Here is a 22,290-nt window from a genome sequence, read left to right on the forward strand (position 1 = left end):
GTTATCTTATAAAAATCATCTATTTGGTTCTTATGATAAAAATGGATTAATGCCCCCAAATCAGATCTTGATTGTACTTGCTTTCAGATAAAAGACCAGACTCTTCAAGACTCTGGAATTTTAAGTACAGAATTACTTACTAACACTACTTATGATGAACAAACACTTATACAGAAACTTAGATGTTACTAAAAACAGTTAAAGTAGTAAACATTGAAGCTAAATATCGGTTAATGCCACTTATGTATCTGCAATTACCGTTATTATCACCCACAGTAAAGACAAGAATAAAGCCAAGAGACTTGGAAAGGCTTCCATAGAAGAATCTCTGGGAATGCCCACTGGTGAGGACATTTTAGAAATTCCTTTCCATGTAGGAATTACCATTTGCATAGAAATAATTTCTACCAATGTACCACTGAAATAGCAATAATCTGATACATCCTGGTAACAGCATATAAACCTAATTCCAGGATGAGGTGTGGGAAAATGTAACGTCCAGTAACAGCAGGAACAACCAGGGCGGTTTGTGATATTTTCAGTAACACTCAAATATTTTTCTAGCTGGTATCTGTGACACTGTGGCTATGAAGGAGACCAATCCACCCACCCCATTTCCTGATCACGACAACCAAACACATCAAAAAACCCCAAAAAACCCCAAAGTCACCAACCCAAACACAACCACTGTCAGAAAGAAAAACCAATGGTTTTCGAGGCTTTTTACAGAGCTGTCAGAGCAGGAACAAGGCTCAGCATTTGCACACCTGGTTCAGTGCAAGGGCTCACAGGAACAACCCCAGACCACGACAGTCACAACACACATTGCCTGTTCTCACCCCCAGGCTCTGGGGATTGCAGCAGCTGCCTGACCACCCCAGCACTCACTGTGCAAATGTGACTGGACAGGATTTTTGTTACTCATCACTAGTTCACACAGGTCAGAAAATTCATTTGCTTGGCTTAGCTTTAGACCTGAGATATAGACTGTGGCTGAAAGGCCAAAAGCAGCTCTTCCAGAGCCCTTCACTGAGACCACAGCTCCAATATTCCACCAGGCACAGCATTTCTGTGACAATCCTCCAACTAGACTGGAAACTATTCCCAGTGAGCCCCGAGGGAATTCCTACTCAGATGTTTAGCAGCAGCTGAGTCCATCAGAAACACACAAAGAGACCCAGCAGGGCTCAGCAGCCATGGGACAGAGCAGAGGAGTTGGGGATGGAGGTCAGGGAACCTGAGTCACCTCCTGATTGCCAACCCAAGCCTTAAAACACCACGTAGCCCCTATGTTCACACTTGTGCTATTTAACAAACTTCTGAGGAGAATCTTTACAGATGCCCCGTGTCCAGCACCAAGCTCCAAACTGCTGGAATTTCACAAACCAACCCCAAAGTAGGGGCAGGCAACCACTGCAGGCATACCTGGTATAAACAATGGCACACACTGCGCAGCTGGGGTGGGAACTCCGAGGAGGAATTAATGATTGCCTGAAAAAACTTGTCTGTCATTTGCAAGAGACTCCGCTGGTTCTCTTCAAGGCTTTCTGTGGGCTCCAGCCTGAAACAGACCCACACAGGTATGACCAGCAATCAAACATGACACAAGCTGCACTTACATCCTTGGTAAAAACCTCATTTCTTCTTTTTCTTATGGAAATACTTATGAGCTTTTACATAAAATTTTCCATCATTATTTTAAACCGTGTAAAATAAAAATAAAAGGTCATGTAAAAGTCAGTAATGAACAGACAGCTGTAGGTGGGATTCTCTCAGACCATTTCATACAAACACATGCACACAATTACAATTGGTAATTGCATTATCAGTTTCATGATGCTTTATCTGAAAGGAATTGTTGAGGTAGACAGAGATACTTGATAGTTAAAGTATTAATTAGAAGGGCCTATCTTTGAGTAAGCTACTTAAGAGATGAATACTTGTAACTTTTCTAAGAGTTAGAGATAATTTAAAGCAACAGAGCAACAGGGCTGCAGAGACAATTAATGTGTCTGGAAAAGTAAGAGGTACAACAGTATGGAAGCGTGAGAAGAATAACTGCAACAAGGAGAAAGGAATCCTATTATATACAATGAGTGGGCATCATGTTTACAGACAGATACATTTGGTGCTCGCCCTGAATCTCAAACCTTGTTGGATCCACCTCAAAGCTGACATGCTGCCACTCAGGGGATGTGATCACAGTCCGCAGCAAAGGCTCCAACAGCTTCTGCAAATATGTAGCACCATAGACCTGTGTGCAGGGGAAACAAAAATAGAGGCCACATTGACACAGATTGACACAGCAATTCACAGGAATGCTGCAAAGTTCTAGAAGCTTTCTAGAGTCTGAAAACACTTGATTGGTTTTGGCATAAGTCAAATTCCTGTAAAACTCAGGTTTCCATATTATAGTCTCACCTCTGGAACACAACTGAGATCAGTTTCAACAGGTATTTAAATTAATTCAATTTAGAGAAAACTAAATTGCCATGCTAACCAGCAGATATTCTTTCTTAGGGCACTGACTGCACACTTCACCTCCGTTTGTACACAACTTTTAAAACTGAAATGGGTGCACAAACTTCACCAGTCTTCCAGCTGGCACTGGCCCAGAATCACTCATATAATTGAACTGGTCAGAAAGGCAAAAGGTTAGTGCCAGGGAGAGATGTATTTTTTAAGGGCCTGAGCATAAGTTACCTATAAGATTCAGTTCATGAAATGCTAAAACACAAAAAGCAAAACTCCCTAAACTTTTCAGATGTGAGAGCTCAGACTAACTCAAACTGAGACCCAAAGGCCATTCTGTATGGTTTTCATCTAAATCCCATTACTCAAGCGCTTAACCCCACAGACTAGCAGCTTTGTATTTTAGTATTTTAGTATAAAGTTAGTATTTTCATATTACTAAACTTTTCCTGCTATTGAGATCCATAGCAGAGAAAAAAAATGGGATCATGTACCTTAAAACAGAAAGTCATTATTTTACTGGCTAAGCTGTTTCCTCGGAAGAGTGTCTGCATGGAATCTGCCAACTCGACTTCCTTTGAGAACATATTCCAGAGGAGCTGGTAGAGCAGGTGCCGGGAATCAAAGAGTGTGACCAGGACACGAGCTAGCTCATCCTTCAAAGGAAGAAGAAGTGTTAATGTGACTTGCAGGGAGCCAAGGCAAGTATAAAAAACCAGTATTATGACAAAGCCACCAAGCAGTTTGCAATAAAGCTTTATGTCTGCTATGGGGTCTGGCAGGTAAATATCGTATTACACAAACACAATCTCTCTGCAAACATTTCCTGTGCTACTGCTCGTCCAAAACTCTGCCTCAGGGTATCCAGTCATACAAACTCATAATGGTTATCCAAACAGACACACAGTTATTCTGCTGTATAACAAAGCCCAACTCATCTTGCTAAAATCTAGAAGAGCAAATACAATTCTGTGTGTCTGCATTACAGCACACACCACCTGTAACAAATAACCAGCCCACATATATTTATTCTAAATGTATTTAAAATAATTCCTAGACATTAACTAAAAATTTACCATAAAAATGCAGTTTATTGTCAAGATTCGAACTTAGATACAAGACATTTCCTAAGAATACACTAAGAGAGTCTAGCTATCATCAGTAGTAGCTCTATTCTCTCTGCACCAGACCATGGTTGAACTACTTTTTATTTCAAGTCTTACTGTTTTAAAAAATGCAGGAAATAAAATGCATGAATCCACTTACCCACTGAGAACAAGGCACCACATTGGCTAAAGCCATAGCAATAGGCAGCTCCCCCTGATCACCCATCATCGTAACCAACTCCACCAATCTCTCAAACCGATCCGCTAGCACCGTTTCTGCTAAGGTATCAAACTCTGTCCCCTGCTGCAGGATTTTGGTCAGGACTTCCATAAACGTGGCTCTCGTCTGGAGGTCTTTATGATAGCCCAAGCCTGCTCAAGAGAAGGGAGAGCTACTCAGGAAGATGTCAAAGCAGAGGAAACAGCGGTGCGTGTGGCAGGCGGCGCTGCACAGCCAGCCAGGCGCAGGCCTTACCGATGGAGTGCATGAGGCCGCTGTCCACGTTGGCGTTGAGCAGGTTGGACATGGCCAGCACAGTGCAGTGCCGCAGCGACGCCAGCCTGCGCGACATGCCACGCTTGCGGCCGCCCGCCGCCGCCCCGTCCTCCTCGGCCTCGCTGCAGTCGTTCAGCAGGTTCATGAACAGCGTGAAGTACCTGGGCACGGGCAGGGCAGGGCAGGGCAGGTCACGCTGCAGTAACACGCAACAGATTCCCCCAGAACCTCAGCCCTGCCCCGAGGATCCTCCTCCAGCACCAAACCTCAACTGTGCTCCAACAACCTCACTGCGTCCTAAACTTGGTGTCTAACACTGTCTCCAGCACAGGTGTGACTTTACCAATAAAAGTCTTCAAGGACAGTTTAAGTTTCATGGATAATAATAAATAAAACTACAGTATCAAACAAAGCTAATCTCTGCTACAAATGAAACATACATCTGCGTTAAGCAGAAAGAAAGCCAAAGTTTCAAATTATTTTCTAAAATAAAATCTTTCCATAAACCTGCAAGGCAGAGATTTTGAAATGGGACATAGAAGAGGTAATTCCTTTTGGGATAATAAAATTATTTCTGCTGGAAGAAAAACACAGTTTGTAATAAAGGTCATATAGTGCTTCTCCTTAGAGCCATTGTATAGAGAAATAGTTAAAAGTCACTATTTACTTAAGAAATAATTGAGATTTTGCTTCCATCAACTCAACACCATCTCCTTCTTCAGGCTGGAGTGGAAGCCCAGCAAGAAGAGAGACCACTGCTTCCATACTCGCCTGGTCCAAATCCCTGAAAAACAAAAATTTAACAAAATAAAATACAAGTCACCTTTTCTTATACCTCTAACTGCAGATGAAAAGTAGTCATGTCTTTAATAAAAAAAAAAGCATTCTACTAAAGTTCTGTCCATCATGAAAACAGTTTCCAAATTAGAAAAAATATTAAAAGGAGCAAAGTCATTCAAGACTAAGCATTAAATATAATGAAATTAAATTTTAAATTTAATTCAATTAAATATAATTCTGCTGTTGCTCACCAAAGCTTCAGCTTCAATTTTTGTCTTTTCCTTAACATTACTATTGTTACAGGAAGCCTAACATGCCAGCTCATCCAGGGATATCAAATGCCACCTGGAATACTGTTACAGGTGGAGAGTGTTCTTTCTTACCTTGTCAAGCATTTCACATCCTCGTCTGTTGCTTGATTAGATGTTCCCATAACCCAGTCTGTCAAATATTCCACCATTTTGTTCCTGTTACATAGAAACAGATTGCTTTAGCTTTGTTGGGATCTTTCAGTGTGGTTTTGTTTGGTTTTGGGGTGTTTTTTTAAACACACTTACTACTGCTACTTACTAATTATTACCTACTAATGACAATACCTAATAATTATAAATTCAGTGTAAGAACTAATCTGAAGCACCACACACTGAAGATGAACTGAACTAATTTTATTAGACCAAGTAATACCCCAATCTGTATCACACAATAAATTTTTACATGTGATTAGTATCACCACAAACAAAGCAAAATTTTAATGCAGCACCAGGCACTGAATCATTCTAAAGACAAAGACAAGGGAACTATCCCTGTACCAAGAATACTAGTGTGACAGGGGTTTTGGCCTCTTTTTTTAACCATGTAATTAAAACAAACCACACTTGCCCACAGGAGAACACCCAAGAAGCTACACAATACCATCCTTACCTAAACTTCATTTCTTGACAAAATGAAAGGTCATCTCTCCTTTCCATCATTACTTCTACTAACTGACAGAGCTTTGTTTTGATTTGAATGGCATGTACCAAATTTCCAAGCACACGCACATACCTGAAGAAAAAAGCAAAAATATTAATTAAATACTTCATGCTACTTCACTTCCTTCCAACCAGAAAGCCCCTGCCCCCTGTAACAAATTTCTTCTGGCCAAGGAAGTTTTCTGTCAGCGTAAAACTGAACAAAATCTGCCCTTCAGCTGGTTAACCACTAACTCAATGTACAGAAAAGAAACCAGGAATGCCTATGGGAATAGGGCCAAGCTATGGAATGGTCAGTTCTTTAAAAAACGAAAGTCATTTTTCAGCAACGCACTTTATGCTATAAAAGCAACCTTCATGATTACTGAAGTTGTCAGAACCATAAGGAGGATCAGAAAATCAGCTTCTGCCTGTCCATGCACACGAGCAGAAAAGATATAAACTGGAGACTCTAACTCACTTCTTAAACATAATCCCTGTGTATAGGAAGGTCAAGAGGATTCCTCACCTAACCAGATTCAGCATCATTGTCTCAATACTCGCTTGTCCAAGGTGTTCTGAGCTCCCTTCTGTGTGATTGTCAAGCAAATTCTTCATTATAGCAATGGTCTGCTCTACAAATTGTGTGTTGGTGTCAGTTAACAAGACCTATAGGAAGAAAATTTCTGGTCTTAATTTTTTACACATAAAACAAAAAAAAAAAAAAAGAGTATTTGCCAAATACACTGCAGCATTTTGAGAATCTCATGGACAAGCATTTTTCTAGTTACCACCAAGCCAACAGAATTCCATGTTAACACATGTCAAGGTTCAGTATGTTAACGCTGCCAGCTCTAAGGATTCCACAAACAATCTCACAGATTCTGCACTCAAGAATTCACCAATTCAAGAACGTTAAATACAGCCTGGAATCATAACCACAATAATCATTAAAACATACTGTGATGATCCCACTGCTCACAGGGGTGAGCACAGAACACAAATAGGGACCCATTTCAGTCACCTGGGGAAAAGATATGACTGACACAAATGTGAATGATGTCACACAAATGTGAACCACAGCTTTACCTGTCCTTGAGAATCAAAGAACTTGCTGATGGTATTCTTCAGTTTGTTGAAGAGCATTGGATAAAGTGCAGGACTCAGCTCCAGCCCCACCAGGTCTTTGATGTTGGTGCGTATCTGCAGCCCCACCTTCTCGTGGTTGCAGACCATCAGGGTGAGCAGGCGGTCGATGAATTTGCTCACAGGGGTCTCCGTGTTGCCCTCGGTGGAGACCATGGAGATCATGGAGCCCTTGCGCTCGTTGAGGGGTCCCATGGGGGGGCTGTAGGTGGCCAGCCCCGCGTTGCTGCGGTGCTGCAGGCACACCCCACCCAGGGCACACAGGAAGCCTGTCATGTTGATCCACTCCTGCAGGGACTCCGTGTCAGACAGGTCGATGGAGCCGCCGCCGCTGACGTGCGACATTCGCCGCTTCACGATCGTCTTGTGCAGGCTCTCGGTCACCTGGGACACAACGGGCATTTGCCAAATTAAAATCCCAATTCCTTAAAATAAATAAACTTAAAGACTTATTTTGAATTTCCAAAGGCTAAACTTATGGAAAAATTCATAGTCACCTGCCCATCTTCCATTTTGGTCTTTGGATAGTTAAGGATTAGTTTTGTAGCTTGCTCCCATTTCGCATGTGTATCCTCCCAGGCCTGAAAGAAGATATATCAAGATTTAACTTCAAAACTACTTGTAGTAACAATATTTCTATGTTTGTTTTTTTAATATGCATGCAGAGCACATAAAGTGAGAAGTTGGTTCACCTCTGTGTTGCCTGCAGTGGGGTGTTCGATGCGCCTCAGTAATGCCATCACTCTCTTCTGAAGAGCTGCTCTCCCTGCAAAAGGCACAAGACATTGAACCAAGTTTTTTGAAAACCAACCTACATCAACTTTGTGATCTTTGAAAGTAATTATTGAATTCAGAGGAACATATCCCCTTAAAGTCTTTAGAAAGGTAGCTTCTTGTTACACAATTGTAAAATCCTCCTGAGCTCAGTCACCCAAATTCCTTACACCTTCTAGCAATTCTAATAATTAAAACATTCCAGAAAAAGGTAGAGCAGCATCAAATCAAGAACCTCAACCTGTTTAAAGAACACAAACACAAGCAACAGTCTTCTATCCAGGTACAAAGTTACTTTAACTGTCTCATGACTCTTACCTGTTGACATCATGTTGCTCACAGATGCAAATTCCATGAAAGTGTTGTAGTTAGGCAAAAAATTATGCACCGACACTTCATCTACTCCACATCTGATGTCGGCCTCCTCGCAGAGGTGACGGAAGCAGGACATAGCCACCAGGACTGCCTCGATATCTGGGCTCCACAGGAACATGTACAAGGCCACTTCCAACTTGGTCTGTGCTTGGCGACACATTGATGTTCCACTGCACCCCGCTGTGCTTTCCTGGGAAACACAGAATTCCCAGTTGGGCAATAGTGCTTATGAATATGGCAATTTTATTAAAATTCAGCCCTGGACAAACTGTGTTTGAAACTGTTTTTACTGTAGTCAGAATAAGCCATCCTAAACAGGATCAGAGATCTCACATGCTGTCACAAGGGAGGCTGTTTGCAATCCTAATCAAAAAATATTTGCCAGTATTTTGAAACATGAACATTTTTCAGATGAAAAAATGTGACTTTGTAAAGTCTGAAACATTGTTAACTAGCATATTAAATACATATATTGTTTAGGATACATATGCCATTTCCTCCTCAGAAATAATTTTATTTTTAAAAATTACTCTAAAAGTAATTTAATTTCTATTTGACCGAAGTTTTATTCTCAGGTATTAAAATTAATTATTAGCATGTATTACTTACCATGGAAGAATTCCCTTTCCCTTTCCTCAGGGTAGCTCCTGGTGCGCAGCGTATCATTTCCTCATGGTCAAGAGAAATTTGACTAGTTCCACTTCCAGAGACATCATAAAGGAACAGGAGGTGGCAGGAACTTCTATCTGATTGCTATAAAGAGAGGGGAAGAAAAGAATATATATCAACTGATATGTTAAAGGAGTAAAAGGCACAGATTTGAGGAAGGTAAAATGCTGGGGACTATTTCCCTGCATTAGGCAAATAGGCACAAGGCACAGGTTTCTGTGAAACATTCATTTTCCAGGCAAGTATAGCAACCTGTGCAGCTAAAGGAAAAAATAAAAATCCCAAACCTAACTTTGGTACCTATTCTAGCCAAGTGCCTCACAAAGCAGAAAGGAAATCACAGAACAGAACATGTAGGAGTAGCTATTAAATCTCTTCTAATCAAAAATAACCTGGTAAATAAAGGAAGTAACAAAACAGAGAACAATTCACGTTAATGATCCTAACAGGGAGATGGTAATGTTCACTTACTTTGTTTTTTAGCAGAAATTTATTCCTACAGATGAGAATCTCTCGCAGCCACTTGAGGATTTCTGTGCTGCTGAGCATCTGATGACTTGTGAGCTTCTTGCAGATATAATAAAGCATTTGTGAACTGCAGCAAAATGAAATTCAGCATCAGCCATCTGACCAAGCACCACCAGAGTGAAGGTATTACACTATGTTTACACAGAAGTAGGCCATCACCATGAACATTTTTGTTAAATTCAGATAGTGCAAGACACAACCTTTCTATGAATACACGTAACAATTCTGACTGCAGATTCCTGCTGTTGTTGCAAAGCTTTCCCAAAATACTCACAGCTATTTCAAAAGAGAAGACAAATCAAAACAGCTATTTCTCTCATTTATAGACGTTAATTTACATACCTGATCTCCCAGAATGTTTCTATAGGAGCATCAGGATTCCACAAGTCAATGCTGTCCAACTGGTGCAGAACCAGCAAGGCCTAAAGACAAAGAGAGTTTCACTTAAAGACAGAAATTTACAGAGTACCTGAGCACAGGCAGAGAAATAGGTGCAGTCACATATTCATTACACTGTTTCAAGAACAGCAAAAGATACAAAAAGCATTTTCTAACAGAAGAGCGCTAGTACGGGAGCATTTCATTTTAGTCTTTACTCCACGTTCATAGTCCAGACCCAGAGGTCTTTCCTGGTATTTCTGTACAAAGGCACGCTGGACAGACACAAACAAACACAGAGTTCTGAAAGGGGAGGCTGTGGCTTTGGCAGTACCAGTGCCCATCTGCAGAGCCGCAGGGCCCATGCTGCTCACCTCCATGGCCTCCTGGGCAATGTCAGGCATGCTGGACTGTGGCACCAGCTGCACCAGCCCCGTGATCAGCTCGGCCGTGCTGCCCGGAGAGTCGGGGCTCTGCTTCCTGGGGTTCTGCACGGAAACACCAACACAGGGTGAGCTGCACAACCTTCCCAGGCCTGACCACACTGCTGACAGCTACTGCTGCATTCCTGGCACTCAGCTAGGGGGACTTCGGGATCCTTAAGAGAATCTGTCATTTTATTTTTAATCTGTGACACGCCTTGCATATCATGTCTTTGACAGAACTGGAAAATTGTTATATTAAACTATCACAGGCCTGAGTAAATGGAAGATCTAAGACAGCACTCATTGAAATGATGACTAATTTCCAACCCCCTTGTTTTAATTTTCCTCTATTCCCCTCTCCTTCCCCCACCTTCCCCTTCAGAGTCACAGAATTTCATGCTCCCTCTCATTGTGTTGCTCTGATTCTGCAAAATCTCTTACTGTTTCTTTTTTGTTATTTTTCATTTAAAACCCCAGGAGCATCACAACCAGAGAAAAAGATGAGTAGGAATCGTCCTAGATGGCCAGATGTATGTTTTTAATTTTTATTCATTTGTAGCTTCAAAAGTAAATTGTGACTACGACTGAACAGCATAACAGTAGGATTTACTTACACACAGCAAAAGCTTTGGATCTGCATGGATCAGTTTCACCAAGGACAACAGCAAGAACTTGTAGCTTCTGGTTTCCAAATCAGTAGGCTTTTCTTTAAATTTAAGGCTTGTCATTTTCTCCTTAAATGTAAGGCTCTGATGGAAGGAAGAAAATCACAGTCCTTGTCAGGAAGGTAGTCAAACATAACAGTTATAATTAAACGTCTTATGAAATGTATTGCTTTTATCATCTATAATTCAAGAAAAAGTTTAAATATATATGAAACTCTAGTGTAGTCACATAGCCTTCTACTTCAAAATCCACTGTCCCACAGGCAAGCACTTTATTTTATCTTCTAAGTTCCCTTAACCATTATTTCAGTGAGCTGCATGTGGACATTAGAAAAATGTGGCAGAAGAAAAGGCTGAAATTCTCTTCAAGGTAACCAATGAGATATGACATTGTATCATTAAATTCTACACGAAATTAGGACCTCATACTATTTCAATAATGAGTTACCGTGCAAATATATGGAACAAAACCTACCACATAAAGCATCCAATCAAGAAATTGATAGCACAGCGGTAGAGGTAACTAACTCTGTGCTAAACCTCAGTTTGCCACAGTTCAGGGATTTCCAGGACAGGAACATGGTGAAAGGTGAGGTGTTTCTGTGAAGCTATTTATTGCCTTCACACAATCCAAACTGAAGATGGCCAGTAACAAAGGCAGGCTAAGGCTGCCTGTGCAATACACCAGGGGACTGACAGCGGCAGGACGCCAACAGACAGCACCGGACAAGGACAGACGTGGAAGAGATCAACATCAGTGGGTTTAGGCTGGAAATTAGAAACCAGTTCTAACACCAGAGCAGGGGAACTGGGGAAGAGCATCATGCTGGGCACAGAACCAACAGTGCCCTCCTGGGGGAAGGAGCTCCACTGGCGCCGCGAGGGCTCCCTGCAGCCCCGGCTCTGCGGGTAACTATGCACAGAAAAGTCAGCGCAACCAAGGGCTTTTCTGCGGTAGTTACAGGTCATACTTACAGCAGCAGAGGCCCAGGGCCATGCAAAGCAGGGGCTGGCAGGCGTCTGACCACGTGGGCGACAGCGGCCAGGCAGAGGGAAAGTGAGAAGCAGAAGACAAAGCACCACCAGTCAGAGCAGGGGTATTGTCAGGGCAACTATTCTCCAACAGATGAATACACACAGGTGAAAAGCAAGTTAAACATGGTGTAGCTTTCAACCAAAAGCATTGTGCTCATTTGCTCTCCTTTGAGAAGCCCAACAGGAATATTATTATGTCTCATTTTAGGCTTTCTAAACCAACCCACCAAGGCCACTTGCCACAGCACAAGTCCTCAAGGAACGTTCAGAAGAAGAATGCAGCAACGCAGCTGTGTGTGGACTTACTGGAAGAATTTGGATGAACTACAGATCTGAATTTATTCAAAACTTTCTCCATGACAGCCAAGAATATTGACTTTATTTCATAATGGTTGAGAAATCTTTTACTTTGTTGCTGTCACAAAGACCAAACAGTCAACTTGCTCAACATAAAGCAAGACAAATGAACATGCCAATCACGGTAAAAGCATGGCAGTTTTCAGCAATTACCTCCACATACAGAATGCAGTTGTTTTTCACACTAAGCAAGGATGGGCATGTTAGCTAGCTATTCACAGAACCAGAAAGCTTAAAATGGACAGTAGCCACAGAAGACAGTTACAGGAGAAATACTTTATGTTGCCAGTTTAAAAGCAGCAGGAAAACTGAGAGACAGCGAACTAACAGCCAGTCCCCCAACAGCGCAGGGTTACAGAGCACATGTGGCTCTCTGCTGCTCCGTGCATTACCATGTTCTTCCCCCCCTGGTTTCCAGTGTGAAGGTGATGAAGAGGAGGGCTGGGCTGGTCCAGGGGGAGCCTTACCGGGGTCATGCGGATGGCAGGGTGAGCCCCACAGCCCTGCATGGCGCGGTGCAGGGTGTCGCTGAACATGCTGCGCAGCTCCACGGCGTGGCAATACACGGCGTCGATCCGCGGCCACCAGTCCAGGGCTGACTGCAAGGGCAAGGGCAGTGCTGAGCCTGAGCCACAGCTCTGAGACCACCAGCGCTGCAGTGTGACCAACCTGCACCCCAGAGGGCTCTACACACTGCTATCAGCACGTTCATTCTGTATGCTCATCATCAAACTCGTAACATTTAAATGAGCTGCAAATGAAGCAACAATTCTGACTTAGCTGCTCACTGCATCACTCCTCCTCAACAGGCACTAACTCTCAGATGTTCTGCACTCGAAAGTGCAGACCAGAGTGGTGGATTTCAGGATACTGGATGCTAGAAGGAATACCTCAAAACTATATGCACTCAATTCACTGTGATACACTAAACAAAATCCCTGAAGAAGACCACGGGGGCCAGCTCGACCCCAGGTCAGTAGACTGCAGACAGCAGAAAATGGTGCATGTCCCTGAGAGTGATTGCAGACATCAGTACCTATCATAAAACCAGAGACCATAAGATTCATTTATCATGCTACATAAGAGTTACACTGGAACCCGGGCTCTCACACTGGGAATCCCCTGGTGGACAGCAGGAATGGATCTGCATGTCCTTATTAGCAAGCAACTCTTGCTGCGTGGATAAGAGCAATAGGATTTGGTCTGCTATCCAAACTGTATTTACAAAGCAGATATTGATCTAAACAGAAGCCCCAGATCACTGGGCTGATGAAATACTGCCAGGACTTACATTTGTGATGATTCGGTGGAGCGAATTTACCAGCACATAATGAAATGTTGATGGGGAATTCTGTGCCAAACAGATCTACAATAAAAATACATAAAAGCCACTTAGCAACATCTTTGTCTTTGCCATCTTTCTTATCACCCTGAATAACATCCTGGAGCCTTTTTATTAAATCGACAAAGCTGTCAAATCTGAACAAGAGAAGCCTAATCAGCTGTGAAAAGATTTATCAAAACATGCAGGGATTTATTACAAAGGGATATTTATACAGTTGAACTCATTTATGAGCTCCAAGCTGCTATTAGCACAGCTTTTATAAATGACAGGTCGTCAATAGTATGTAGAGAATGACTTACCATAAGCAATGTTCTTACCTTGAAGTGCTGGTTATTGTGAGGATTTATGCGGAAGCAGGAAACCAAACAGTCAATCATCAGGTCTACATCTGCATTCTGATTGCCTCTTGAAAAAGGTTTGCTTGGGTTAAACAGCAAGTTCTATAGAATTCAGAAGAATATAAATATATAAATCAGATACCAAGATTATTCTTGCCTATTTTCAATACAAAACTTTCAATTGAAAAACACTGGTATTCAATTAAGAAGAAATTCAAAGTTTATTTCATTATTTTAAAATTCAAATTTCTTCACTGCAATTAGGAAACACATTTTTACCTTAAGATCTACTACCATGGACTGCACTAGCAGGAAAATGACGGAATTGTCTTCCCAGTTGATGTAGGTAGATGCTTTGCACAGTTTAACACAAGCAATAGCAGCACTTTCAGTCAGCTGCCTGCTCCCACTGTGTCCTGCAAGGGCCTTCCTGAGATTGTCCAGGAACAGCTTCTGCAGAATTGAAACCAGGAATAGTTATAACCAGACACTGTGATGGCAAAAACCAACTTGACACAGCACTCTGAAGAAATGCCGTCACTATTAAAGACATTCCCTTTGATTGATCTGGGACAATCAGAATGACACAAGAGGTGATTGTTCACTCTCAGCCATGATGTTTGCAGCCCCATCAAAGCCAGCATGTGCTGCAGGTGCTGTAAGCTCACAGCCCCCTGCAGACCCCAGGACCTCAGCACAACCAAGCAGCAGCAAGGCTCAGTTTCCTGCTGGTGGAGGCAGAGGAAATCACAGCACAGAGATTCAAATCTCCAAGGAGATGGAAAAGTTCTGAAATAACATTGTTTGGGACATACTATCTGTATGAATTACTGACAGTGAAAGAACATATGTAAGGTGAGAACTTAAAAAGAGTGCATAAATTTACATATGGAATTCCAATGTGCTTTTTAAGGAGGAAAGGCAAAATCAAATATCCCTGAAATACAGAATCACCAAAACCAAGCACCCTCTAGAAACCAGAGGCAGAATTCAGATGCTTCTCTTACCTTGTTCATTTTAGTTTCCTCTACCACATCCTTTGCTATATCTTGGATTATCTCTGGACACAGGACCAGGAGGATGATCTGCAGTGGCCACACTGCTGCTTTACGTTTTGTGCTTTCAGCAAAGCCATCCACTAAATCAAACAACTTCTCGGCACAATCTGCAAAAAAAAAAAAGTCCAAGTTCAATACCATTTTTAACTAAGAAGGGGTAAAGAATAAGTACAAAAGAGCAGAGGGATAGTTCCACCTACACAGAAGGAAAGTTCTGGTTTGCACATTACTGACATGCTACTGGGGATCAAATGGTCTCAACCCAGTTAAAGACATGGTTTACCTGAAAATATAAATTCTCCTCTCTTTTTCACTAGAGACAAGTAAAGGTGATGTTCTCTAAGTTTTTATCCTGTATCAAGATGAAAAATATACATTTAAAGAGACTCCATCTTTTGGGGTTTATTTCTTTGTGTTGTGAAGCACAAAATTAATCTCTTTTAAGAGGGGAGTCAGGAAAGAAAAGAGACAGGAACATACTCTTGCCTGCCCTCACAAAGGCTGACAGAAATTTGTTTATTTGCAGGCTGCACAAGGAGCAAAGAGGGCACAAAATCCACGTGAATGCATTTGGGGAATGTCTGAGAAACCAACCTTGAACACTGTCATGTGTTATGCCTTACCAGCCATGTCAGTCTGGGGGGTTTGGTACAGCTTTGTGAATTCATCAGGATAGTTTTCCACCCAGTTCCAAAATGCCTGCAGATAATGGAAAACACCTTTGCATTCCAGAGCTTCAACAGTTTTACTGAATTACACATTTAAATGAAGAGAGGCTCTATTTTTAATTCTAATCACTCAAAATTTCTTGCAAAACATATTTGCATCAAAGGGAGGAAGCAACTTCTATTTTCTAGTAAGTTACTGAATTGCAACTATTCTTAAACTAGGAAAAAGTCTGCAAATAAGCAGTGAAACAGATGTATTGAACACTTACCTTTTCAAGGCTGTTGATAACAGCTAACTGAGCTACTTTCTTAAGGGCTTTAAACTTGAATACAGTCTCTGTAAAGATAAAACGTTCCTGCATTCAGAACAGAAACTTATTCTAAAAATTATAAACACATGTTAGAAGAGACATTTGAAGTGTAAAGCAATTTTCAAACCAATGTTTTTATACTACTTAACTATTTTTAAATACTTCAGTAAACATATGACTGTTTGGAGTAAAACAGGGAAATTAAAACCCAGATATATCAATTGCACTGTGTCATCTCTGACTAACCAGATTCAAATAGAAACCTTTCAAAACACAGGCTCACATCATACCTTGCAAGAGTCGCTTGAGTTTTGAACAATCCACACTGATGTACTGTAGAAGTTCAATATCATGAACATCAGCATTATCTTCTGAACAAACAGTCAGTTCCTGCAACCTAAAAATACATAAAGTAAATAAACTTCTCCATCAGATCCTGTCAGACAGGTATTAACATTGTAGAGACTGTGAGTCTATACATTTCAATAGCAGGGGAATGTTCCATAATCTCAGATAAACTTTTCCAGATTTAGCAATAAAAGAGAGATCTTGCATGATTAGGAGTTAATATGTTAGTCTTAAGCCATCCTCATACTGAAAATGGAGCTAGAAAACCAGTGATGAGTCTTACAAGAAGCCTCCTGGGGACTGACTATGCCCAAGATTTACCTAAATCCTCTCGTTATCCACCCTCTGTGGCAGTAATCTTGTCACCTTTTCAACTAAACATTGAAGTCATGGACTCATGACAACTACAGGCTACTGCTGCTTCCCAGCAGGTCCTGCCCCAGGCAAGGTCTCAGGAGTACAGCAGTGACTGATGGTACTGGGTATCATTGGAGTGAGATACAACCATTCCTGGTCCATGTTTCTCTGGCCTGAGCACACAGGATGAAGTTTAATCACACCAGTTTAAACACAATGGCACCTTTTCACACTTGTGTCTCAGAGAATTTACTCAGCATCTCCCAGACACCACACCACTAATCACCAAAGCATATGTTCCCACAAACTTGGGACTGCCACGGTTCCTTCCAAGGCTACAGATGTGTTTCAGACATGGAATGTGATTTCTAGTACTAGACACAAGAGCAGTTCTTCATGTCTTCAGCGCCAGGGAAACTTAACGGCCCTCGCTGGGAATGGGAAGGTCCCCACTGCTGTGCTTTTCATGCCAAAAATCCCCCAGCTGCTGTGCAAGGCCCAGAAATATGCCTAAACAGGAAACCCAGGTCAGGGATCAGCAATGCTGACTGGCAGCAGGCTGACCCCTGTGGAGACCAGCAACAATTGGTCAAACATTTAACTATTGCTGTACAAGCCATTTGCAAATGAAAACAGGTTAGGGGAAAAGCACTCTGCTCCAGCTCAAAGGGAGGGTGAAGGGGAACTTCGGAGTTTGGGGACAAACCCTGCTACAGACATAAAAATACACACAGATCCAGGAACTAGATTCAAAGATTCTCAAAAACTTTCAACAGACAAATGCTTCCTATAAAAGGAGCAAAAGGAATTGTTTCCATTTCCATAAGCAACAAAACACAATCAACCTATAGAGTAAAACCACATCCCCCATGCTAGCTGCCAAGTCTATGTTCTTGAAACAGAAATTATTAAGGGTTCTGTAAAAACTCTGAAAATACTTTAAATTTCAAATTACTCAATCATTCTAGACTGATTTCTAAAATGCAAACATTTTCCAATGAAATATATCAATATGTAAGGAAAATATAAATCTTTGCTGCAGTTGAATTGGCTCACTCACTGCTATGTGACCATGTAAGGCTGTCCAAGCTCCACTTCTAATAAATCAAGAAGGATGTCAACTGTAACACTGTGTGACAAGAGCTAAGCTACTTCAAGCACCTTTCAAAAAACATCAAAGTATTTCAGTAATAAAAGGCTTAACACACCACTCTAGTGGACTGACAAATGCCGAAGCATCAGAAGGATCTGGAACAGAGCAAAAACAGCAAAGAAGAGATGGAAATTTTGGGCCTGTGTCCCTTCTTACTTAGAAAAGCAGAAAATCCAGTTATTTTTACAGTAAATGTGCTGTGAAACTCAAGTCAGTCAGAAGACAAATGGGTCTTTTCTAACAACTAACAAACAGCCCAGCTGTTTGTCCCCTTCAGGCATAAGACAGATCTAACATAAAAGCTTCCTAGCAGGAAAACAGCCGTGGGGCTCCAGCAGAGCTGTGGACAATCATCAATTTTCATTCAAAATTTATACGCAAATGGATACAACTATTCAGCATCATCCTTTTTTTTTCCCCAAGACGCCTTGCACCCACAAGAACTTACTCAACTTTTTCAGCTGTACAATTTGCATTCACTATTTTCACTCATACTTTTGAAAGCAGATTAAAAAAGCAGTAAATGCAGCCAGCATGGGGATGAGACAGGTTCATTTCATAACCCAAAACCCAAGTAAAACTGTGAAAGGTTGAGGGAGTTCCACTTTAACTACCCTGTTAAAGAGCATTGAAAGTGCTCGCTGCCCTGCACAGCCTGCAGCAGGCGCAGGTGCTGTCCCTCCTCAGTGGGTACCTGGTGGAGATGCGGCTGAAGACGGCATTGAAGTTGTTGCAGCTGAGTGAGAAGAGCACTCCCGAGGCGGAGCTGCGCAGCTCGGCCGCATGCTGGTTGCCCTCGCGGTAGGTGTGGATGAAGTGGCAGATCTCGGGCAGCAGCTGCTTCACCAGCATCGTCTCGTCCAGGCGCATGGTGTCCTTTGGTTGCTGCAAACCAACAGTGCTGCCCTGAATTCTGCTTGGGAGGCAGAGAGCCCCAGGCAGGGCCTGGATCCAAACTCCCACCTGCACAGACTTCACAGAACAGCTCCTTCCCCTCTGAGCAACATCCCACTGCAGCCTAACCACCCCACATCTTCAGCTGAAACATGCAGGACATAAGGCTGATCAATCTCAGCAAGTACCAAGCAAAACATCAAGCTAGTTTTTGAGGTAGCACACACTTTGGTCTGATGAATGCACACCACTGCTCTGTGTCAAAGTTCAGGAAAACATTGACTATCTCAGCTTCCACTGAGGGCTAAAGGGCAAAACCCACCCTTCACCTCTCTTTGGGGAGGGGCTTGGTCACTATATTCTGACAGCAAGTATTTTACATTAAACAGTTATCCAAATAAAGAGGTGCTTCTCCCTTGCTCTTGCCAGGAATTGCTCTATACAAGTAAAAAATGGCTTAACTTCCCTGCAAAAGAAAAATCTAATTTTTGCCAGTTTGCACAGTGTGAGACATAAGGAAACTATTTGCAAAAGAATTCAAAGTGAAACTTTGCTCTACTAAGAGCAAGTTTTAACAGAAGGGTCAGAACTAAAGCTTTCTAAAATTCTACCAATGAATTTTCCATAGGGAATTGGGAAGTTTCAGAGACTCCCACTTAGTTGACCTGCGTCCTGTTGCTATGAGAACTTAATGAAACATTGAGCAAGAAATCCATCTGAAGATACCACAGAACACAACACGCTTTGTACAGACCTTTGGCTCATTCTGATTTAACATATTCTGCCTCAAACTGCTTTCATTTGAAGTGACAGAGCAAGAAACATTCAGCACAATTCAGGCTGTTTAAATACTATGATCTGTCAGGAAAACCACTGTTTCAAACAATACGCATAGAAGTAGTATTTAAAAATTAGAAAATTCTGAAGTTAAAACTTTTTTTGACTCAATGGATCAAAGACAGCAAGTGCCAAAAGTTTCCTCCGCTGCAAAAGCTGGAAATTGAATACAGCTTAAAAATAAAAACCCCTTCTCGTTACAAGAATAAACCATTCCAAATCTCACTCTTGGTGAAGTTTGGCTTTGCAATTCCAGCTCAGCACAGTAAGTTGTACAACCAGCACCACTCTCCTCCCAAAGGAACCAACAAACTGCCTTGCAGCAGCTCTGACTGGAAACCTCAGGCCTGGACTTCCAGTGGACGTTTGGACATGGTTAACTAATGTAATCTAGGAAACACCTGCAAAAATCATCTCTAGAGTAGTGGCAGCAAAGTTTCTGCTGTACATAAAAGCACATGGAAAATTACTTCAACAAATCAAAGTTCTAAGACATTTAAAGAAAACTCAGCGCTGTATGCAGAAAACTAAGGAGCATAAAATGAAGAATTTATACTGCATTATTTGCTACTTTTAAAATGAAAAAAGATCCCTAATTTTAGGCAATAAAAAGCACCCTCCAAATTATTAATTTATCAATTACATCAACTACTTGCATTTATAGGAAGTTTCAGTATTTTTTAAATGGTATTAATTCTACTTTGCTCTAAATCTGATGAGTTTTAAGTTTAGTACCAGTAATAACAGATACAAAAGCATTTGACTCGTACTCTCCCACCCATTTGATTCCAACTTAGCAATTGCTTATGCAAGCCTACTCACCCCTGCCAGACATTTTTCCAGTGTATCCAAGATAATCAACTGAGATAGATATAAATTCTTTTCAGCAGTTTCTCCAAATATTCTCTAGAAGTAGAAGGGATATGGATTCATCTGAGACACAGATATTTGACTCGTAACACAAGAAAGTGAAGTAGCAAAGGGGCACAGTAAATTATGGCTCCATTACTGCTCTGGTTTGGAGTTTAGACATAAAGTCAGCAAAAATCAGATTAGAAAAGGAATTAAAACCTTATCAGTAAAGAAAAATCTTTGTCTAGTCTACAATGCCATATATAATAAGGAACAGTCTCCGCAAGGCAAGACTGGAGGTGCCCTGCAGCCCCTCACCTCCACCAGGCCCATCAGCTGCTCAGAAATGCAAGTTCCACCTTTTCAGAACCTATTTTCGTATCAATTACTGCTGACTCTTTTCCAATTACGTATTTCACTGCCAACAGCTTAATATAACGGATGTTGCAACAAATCCCTATCAACAAGCTTATTACTGTTGCAAAATTTAGCACAGACCACAGGAAGAAACACACGAGACCCTCCCAAAAGATGCCCCAGTGCAGGCAGACGGGGAGGAAGGCAGGATTCCCTTGGCTGTTTTAGCCAGCACCCAGTCCTGTGCCAAGAACAGGCACTGCTTCCAGCAATATTAAGACAGCAAAATAAAGCAGAAAAGATTCAGCCAAAAATACATTGGTACAGCTGCCCACAGCCAGAGCACCTGTAGGAGCCACCAGAGAGGTTCATTTTACCCCACAGGAGAGGTGGCTCACCTAAGCCCAGGTTTCAGCTGAGACTTTTTCCAAAACCAAGACCATCGTGACTGACATTCTCTCGGACCAGTTCGTTTCAGCTACAGAAATCCTTCTGAATTATTACAGATTCCCACAGAAGCTGTGACCATCACACATGACAAACATTCAGACTTGCTCCTCAGGGCAAACATTGACTTTTTAATTGACTTGACTTTTAGCTGGGCCTTTCCACTCAAAATCTATGTATCATACATGGAAACTTCTTTTAACCGTATAGTTTTCTCATTTATCAGCCAATCATCTTGCACATCAACATGTTCCCTCATGCCTGTAGAATTTAATTAAAATAAATTCTCTCTCCAAAGGGATTACAGGTAGGTTTAAGCAGCCTAAAATCCCCAGCAGCAGGGCAACCTATTTTCTCATTTTATCAGTCCTCCACAGCTCCAGCAGATGCACATCCCTGTACAACTGACAGCCAAGGGCTCTCTCCAAACCATCTTTATAAAACCATAAAAATAAGTACTGCCAGAGCACGGCCAGTTGTGTTACCTGTTTGGGGAGACTCCAGATGATCCCAAATTACCTGGATTCAAAACTCAATGAACTAATCTTTTCTCATGATAAAGGTTCTGACTGAAAGTCATCTGGTTCTTAAAAAATACCTATCTTTTATATACACAGACACACACTAAAACACCCAAACAGTCTGGAAAATTCAAACAGCCTGAGTTTTAAATCCTTTTCCTTTTTTTTCTCCTCCTTTCTTCCCCAAAAGGATTCCTGGCAGGTCATGCTTTGGCAGGACACATGGAGGAGGAAAAAAATCTCCCAGTGGTGCTGCTCAGCACCTCCTTTGCCCTGCAGATGTTGCTCCCAGTGCTTCCCTGGATCCCTGCAGCACCTTTCAAGGGCAAACATCCTCCCACCTCCCACCCACTGGTTCCTGCACATTCCAGCGGTGTCTGGACACTGCTCCAAGCCCCAGAGCAGCGTTAGGTGCCTTTGTCCTCACTGCAAAAACCTCACACCTCCTAACAGAGAGTCCCCTTAACCACCAACTGCCTTTGGATTTTTCTGCCCCAAATGCCAATGCCTTTCTGTGGAACATGGCTCTAATGGATGCTGCTGGTGAACTTCAGAACAGAAAATAATGATGTGTAAAAGGCAAGCTACAATTTGACTAAATTTCAAGTAATTCTCCGCAAATTGTACAACACAAGTAAGTAACAACCA

The 22,290-nt window shown here is 41.8% G+C and overlaps 1 protein-coding gene across 7 annotated transcripts in view; it reads right to left on the reverse strand.

The window, feature by feature from the left end:
* The window catches only part of NF1 (neurofibromin 1), a 69,539-nt gene that overhangs the window by 41,507 nt on the left and 5,742 nt on the right, over window positions 1–22,290 (reverse strand). For all 7 annotated transcript variants that reach the window (XM_085078582.1, XM_085078579.1, XM_085078581.1 and 4 more), the window contains exons 3-30: window positions 20,288–20,371; window positions 18,429–18,619; window positions 16,167–16,273; window positions 15,835–15,902; window positions 15,521–15,596; window positions 14,847–15,004; window positions 14,119–14,292; window positions 13,819–13,941; window positions 13,448–13,522; window positions 12,624–12,755; window positions 10,714–10,848; window positions 10,049–10,162; window positions 9,639–9,718; window positions 9,240–9,363; window positions 8,709–8,852; window positions 8,043–8,289; window positions 7,643–7,716; window positions 7,448–7,531; window positions 6,894–7,334; window positions 6,334–6,473; window positions 5,776–5,898; window positions 5,238–5,321; window positions 4,742–4,858; window positions 4,054–4,235; window positions 3,739–3,950; window positions 2,967–3,128; window positions 2,151–2,254; window positions 1,426–1,561 (exon numbers count right to left, since the gene is read on the reverse strand). In XM_085078582.1, the coding sequence (XP_084934708.1) occupies window positions 1,426–1,561; window positions 2,151–2,254; window positions 2,967–3,128; window positions 3,739–3,950; window positions 4,054–4,235; window positions 4,742–4,858; window positions 5,238–5,321; window positions 5,776–5,898; window positions 6,334–6,473; window positions 6,894–7,334; window positions 7,448–7,531; window positions 7,643–7,716; window positions 8,043–8,289; window positions 8,709–8,852; window positions 9,240–9,363; window positions 9,639–9,718; window positions 10,049–10,162; window positions 10,714–10,848; window positions 12,624–12,755; window positions 13,448–13,522; window positions 13,819–13,941; window positions 14,119–14,292; window positions 14,847–15,004; window positions 15,521–15,596; window positions 15,835–15,902; window positions 16,167–16,273; window positions 18,429–18,619; window positions 20,288–20,371 (3,891 nt within the window). The remainder of the gene's footprint in view (window positions 1–1,425; window positions 1,562–2,150; window positions 2,255–2,966; window positions 3,129–3,738; window positions 3,951–4,053; window positions 4,236–4,741; window positions 4,859–5,237; window positions 5,322–5,775; window positions 5,899–6,333; window positions 6,474–6,893; window positions 7,335–7,447; window positions 7,532–7,642; window positions 7,717–8,042; window positions 8,290–8,708; window positions 8,853–9,239; window positions 9,364–9,638; window positions 9,719–10,048; window positions 10,163–10,713; window positions 10,849–12,623; window positions 12,756–13,447; window positions 13,523–13,818; window positions 13,942–14,118; window positions 14,293–14,846; window positions 15,005–15,520; window positions 15,597–15,834; window positions 15,903–16,166; window positions 16,274–18,428; window positions 18,620–20,287; window positions 20,372–22,290) is intronic.

The sequence above is a fragment of the Lichenostomus cassidix genome, chromosome 19 (assembly GCF_008360975.1).
Source record: "Lichenostomus cassidix isolate B80296 chromosome 19, HeHo_3.0, whole genome shotgun sequence".
Classification (NCBI taxonomy): domain Eukaryota; kingdom Metazoa; phylum Chordata; class Aves; order Passeriformes; family Meliphagidae; genus Lichenostomus; species Lichenostomus cassidix.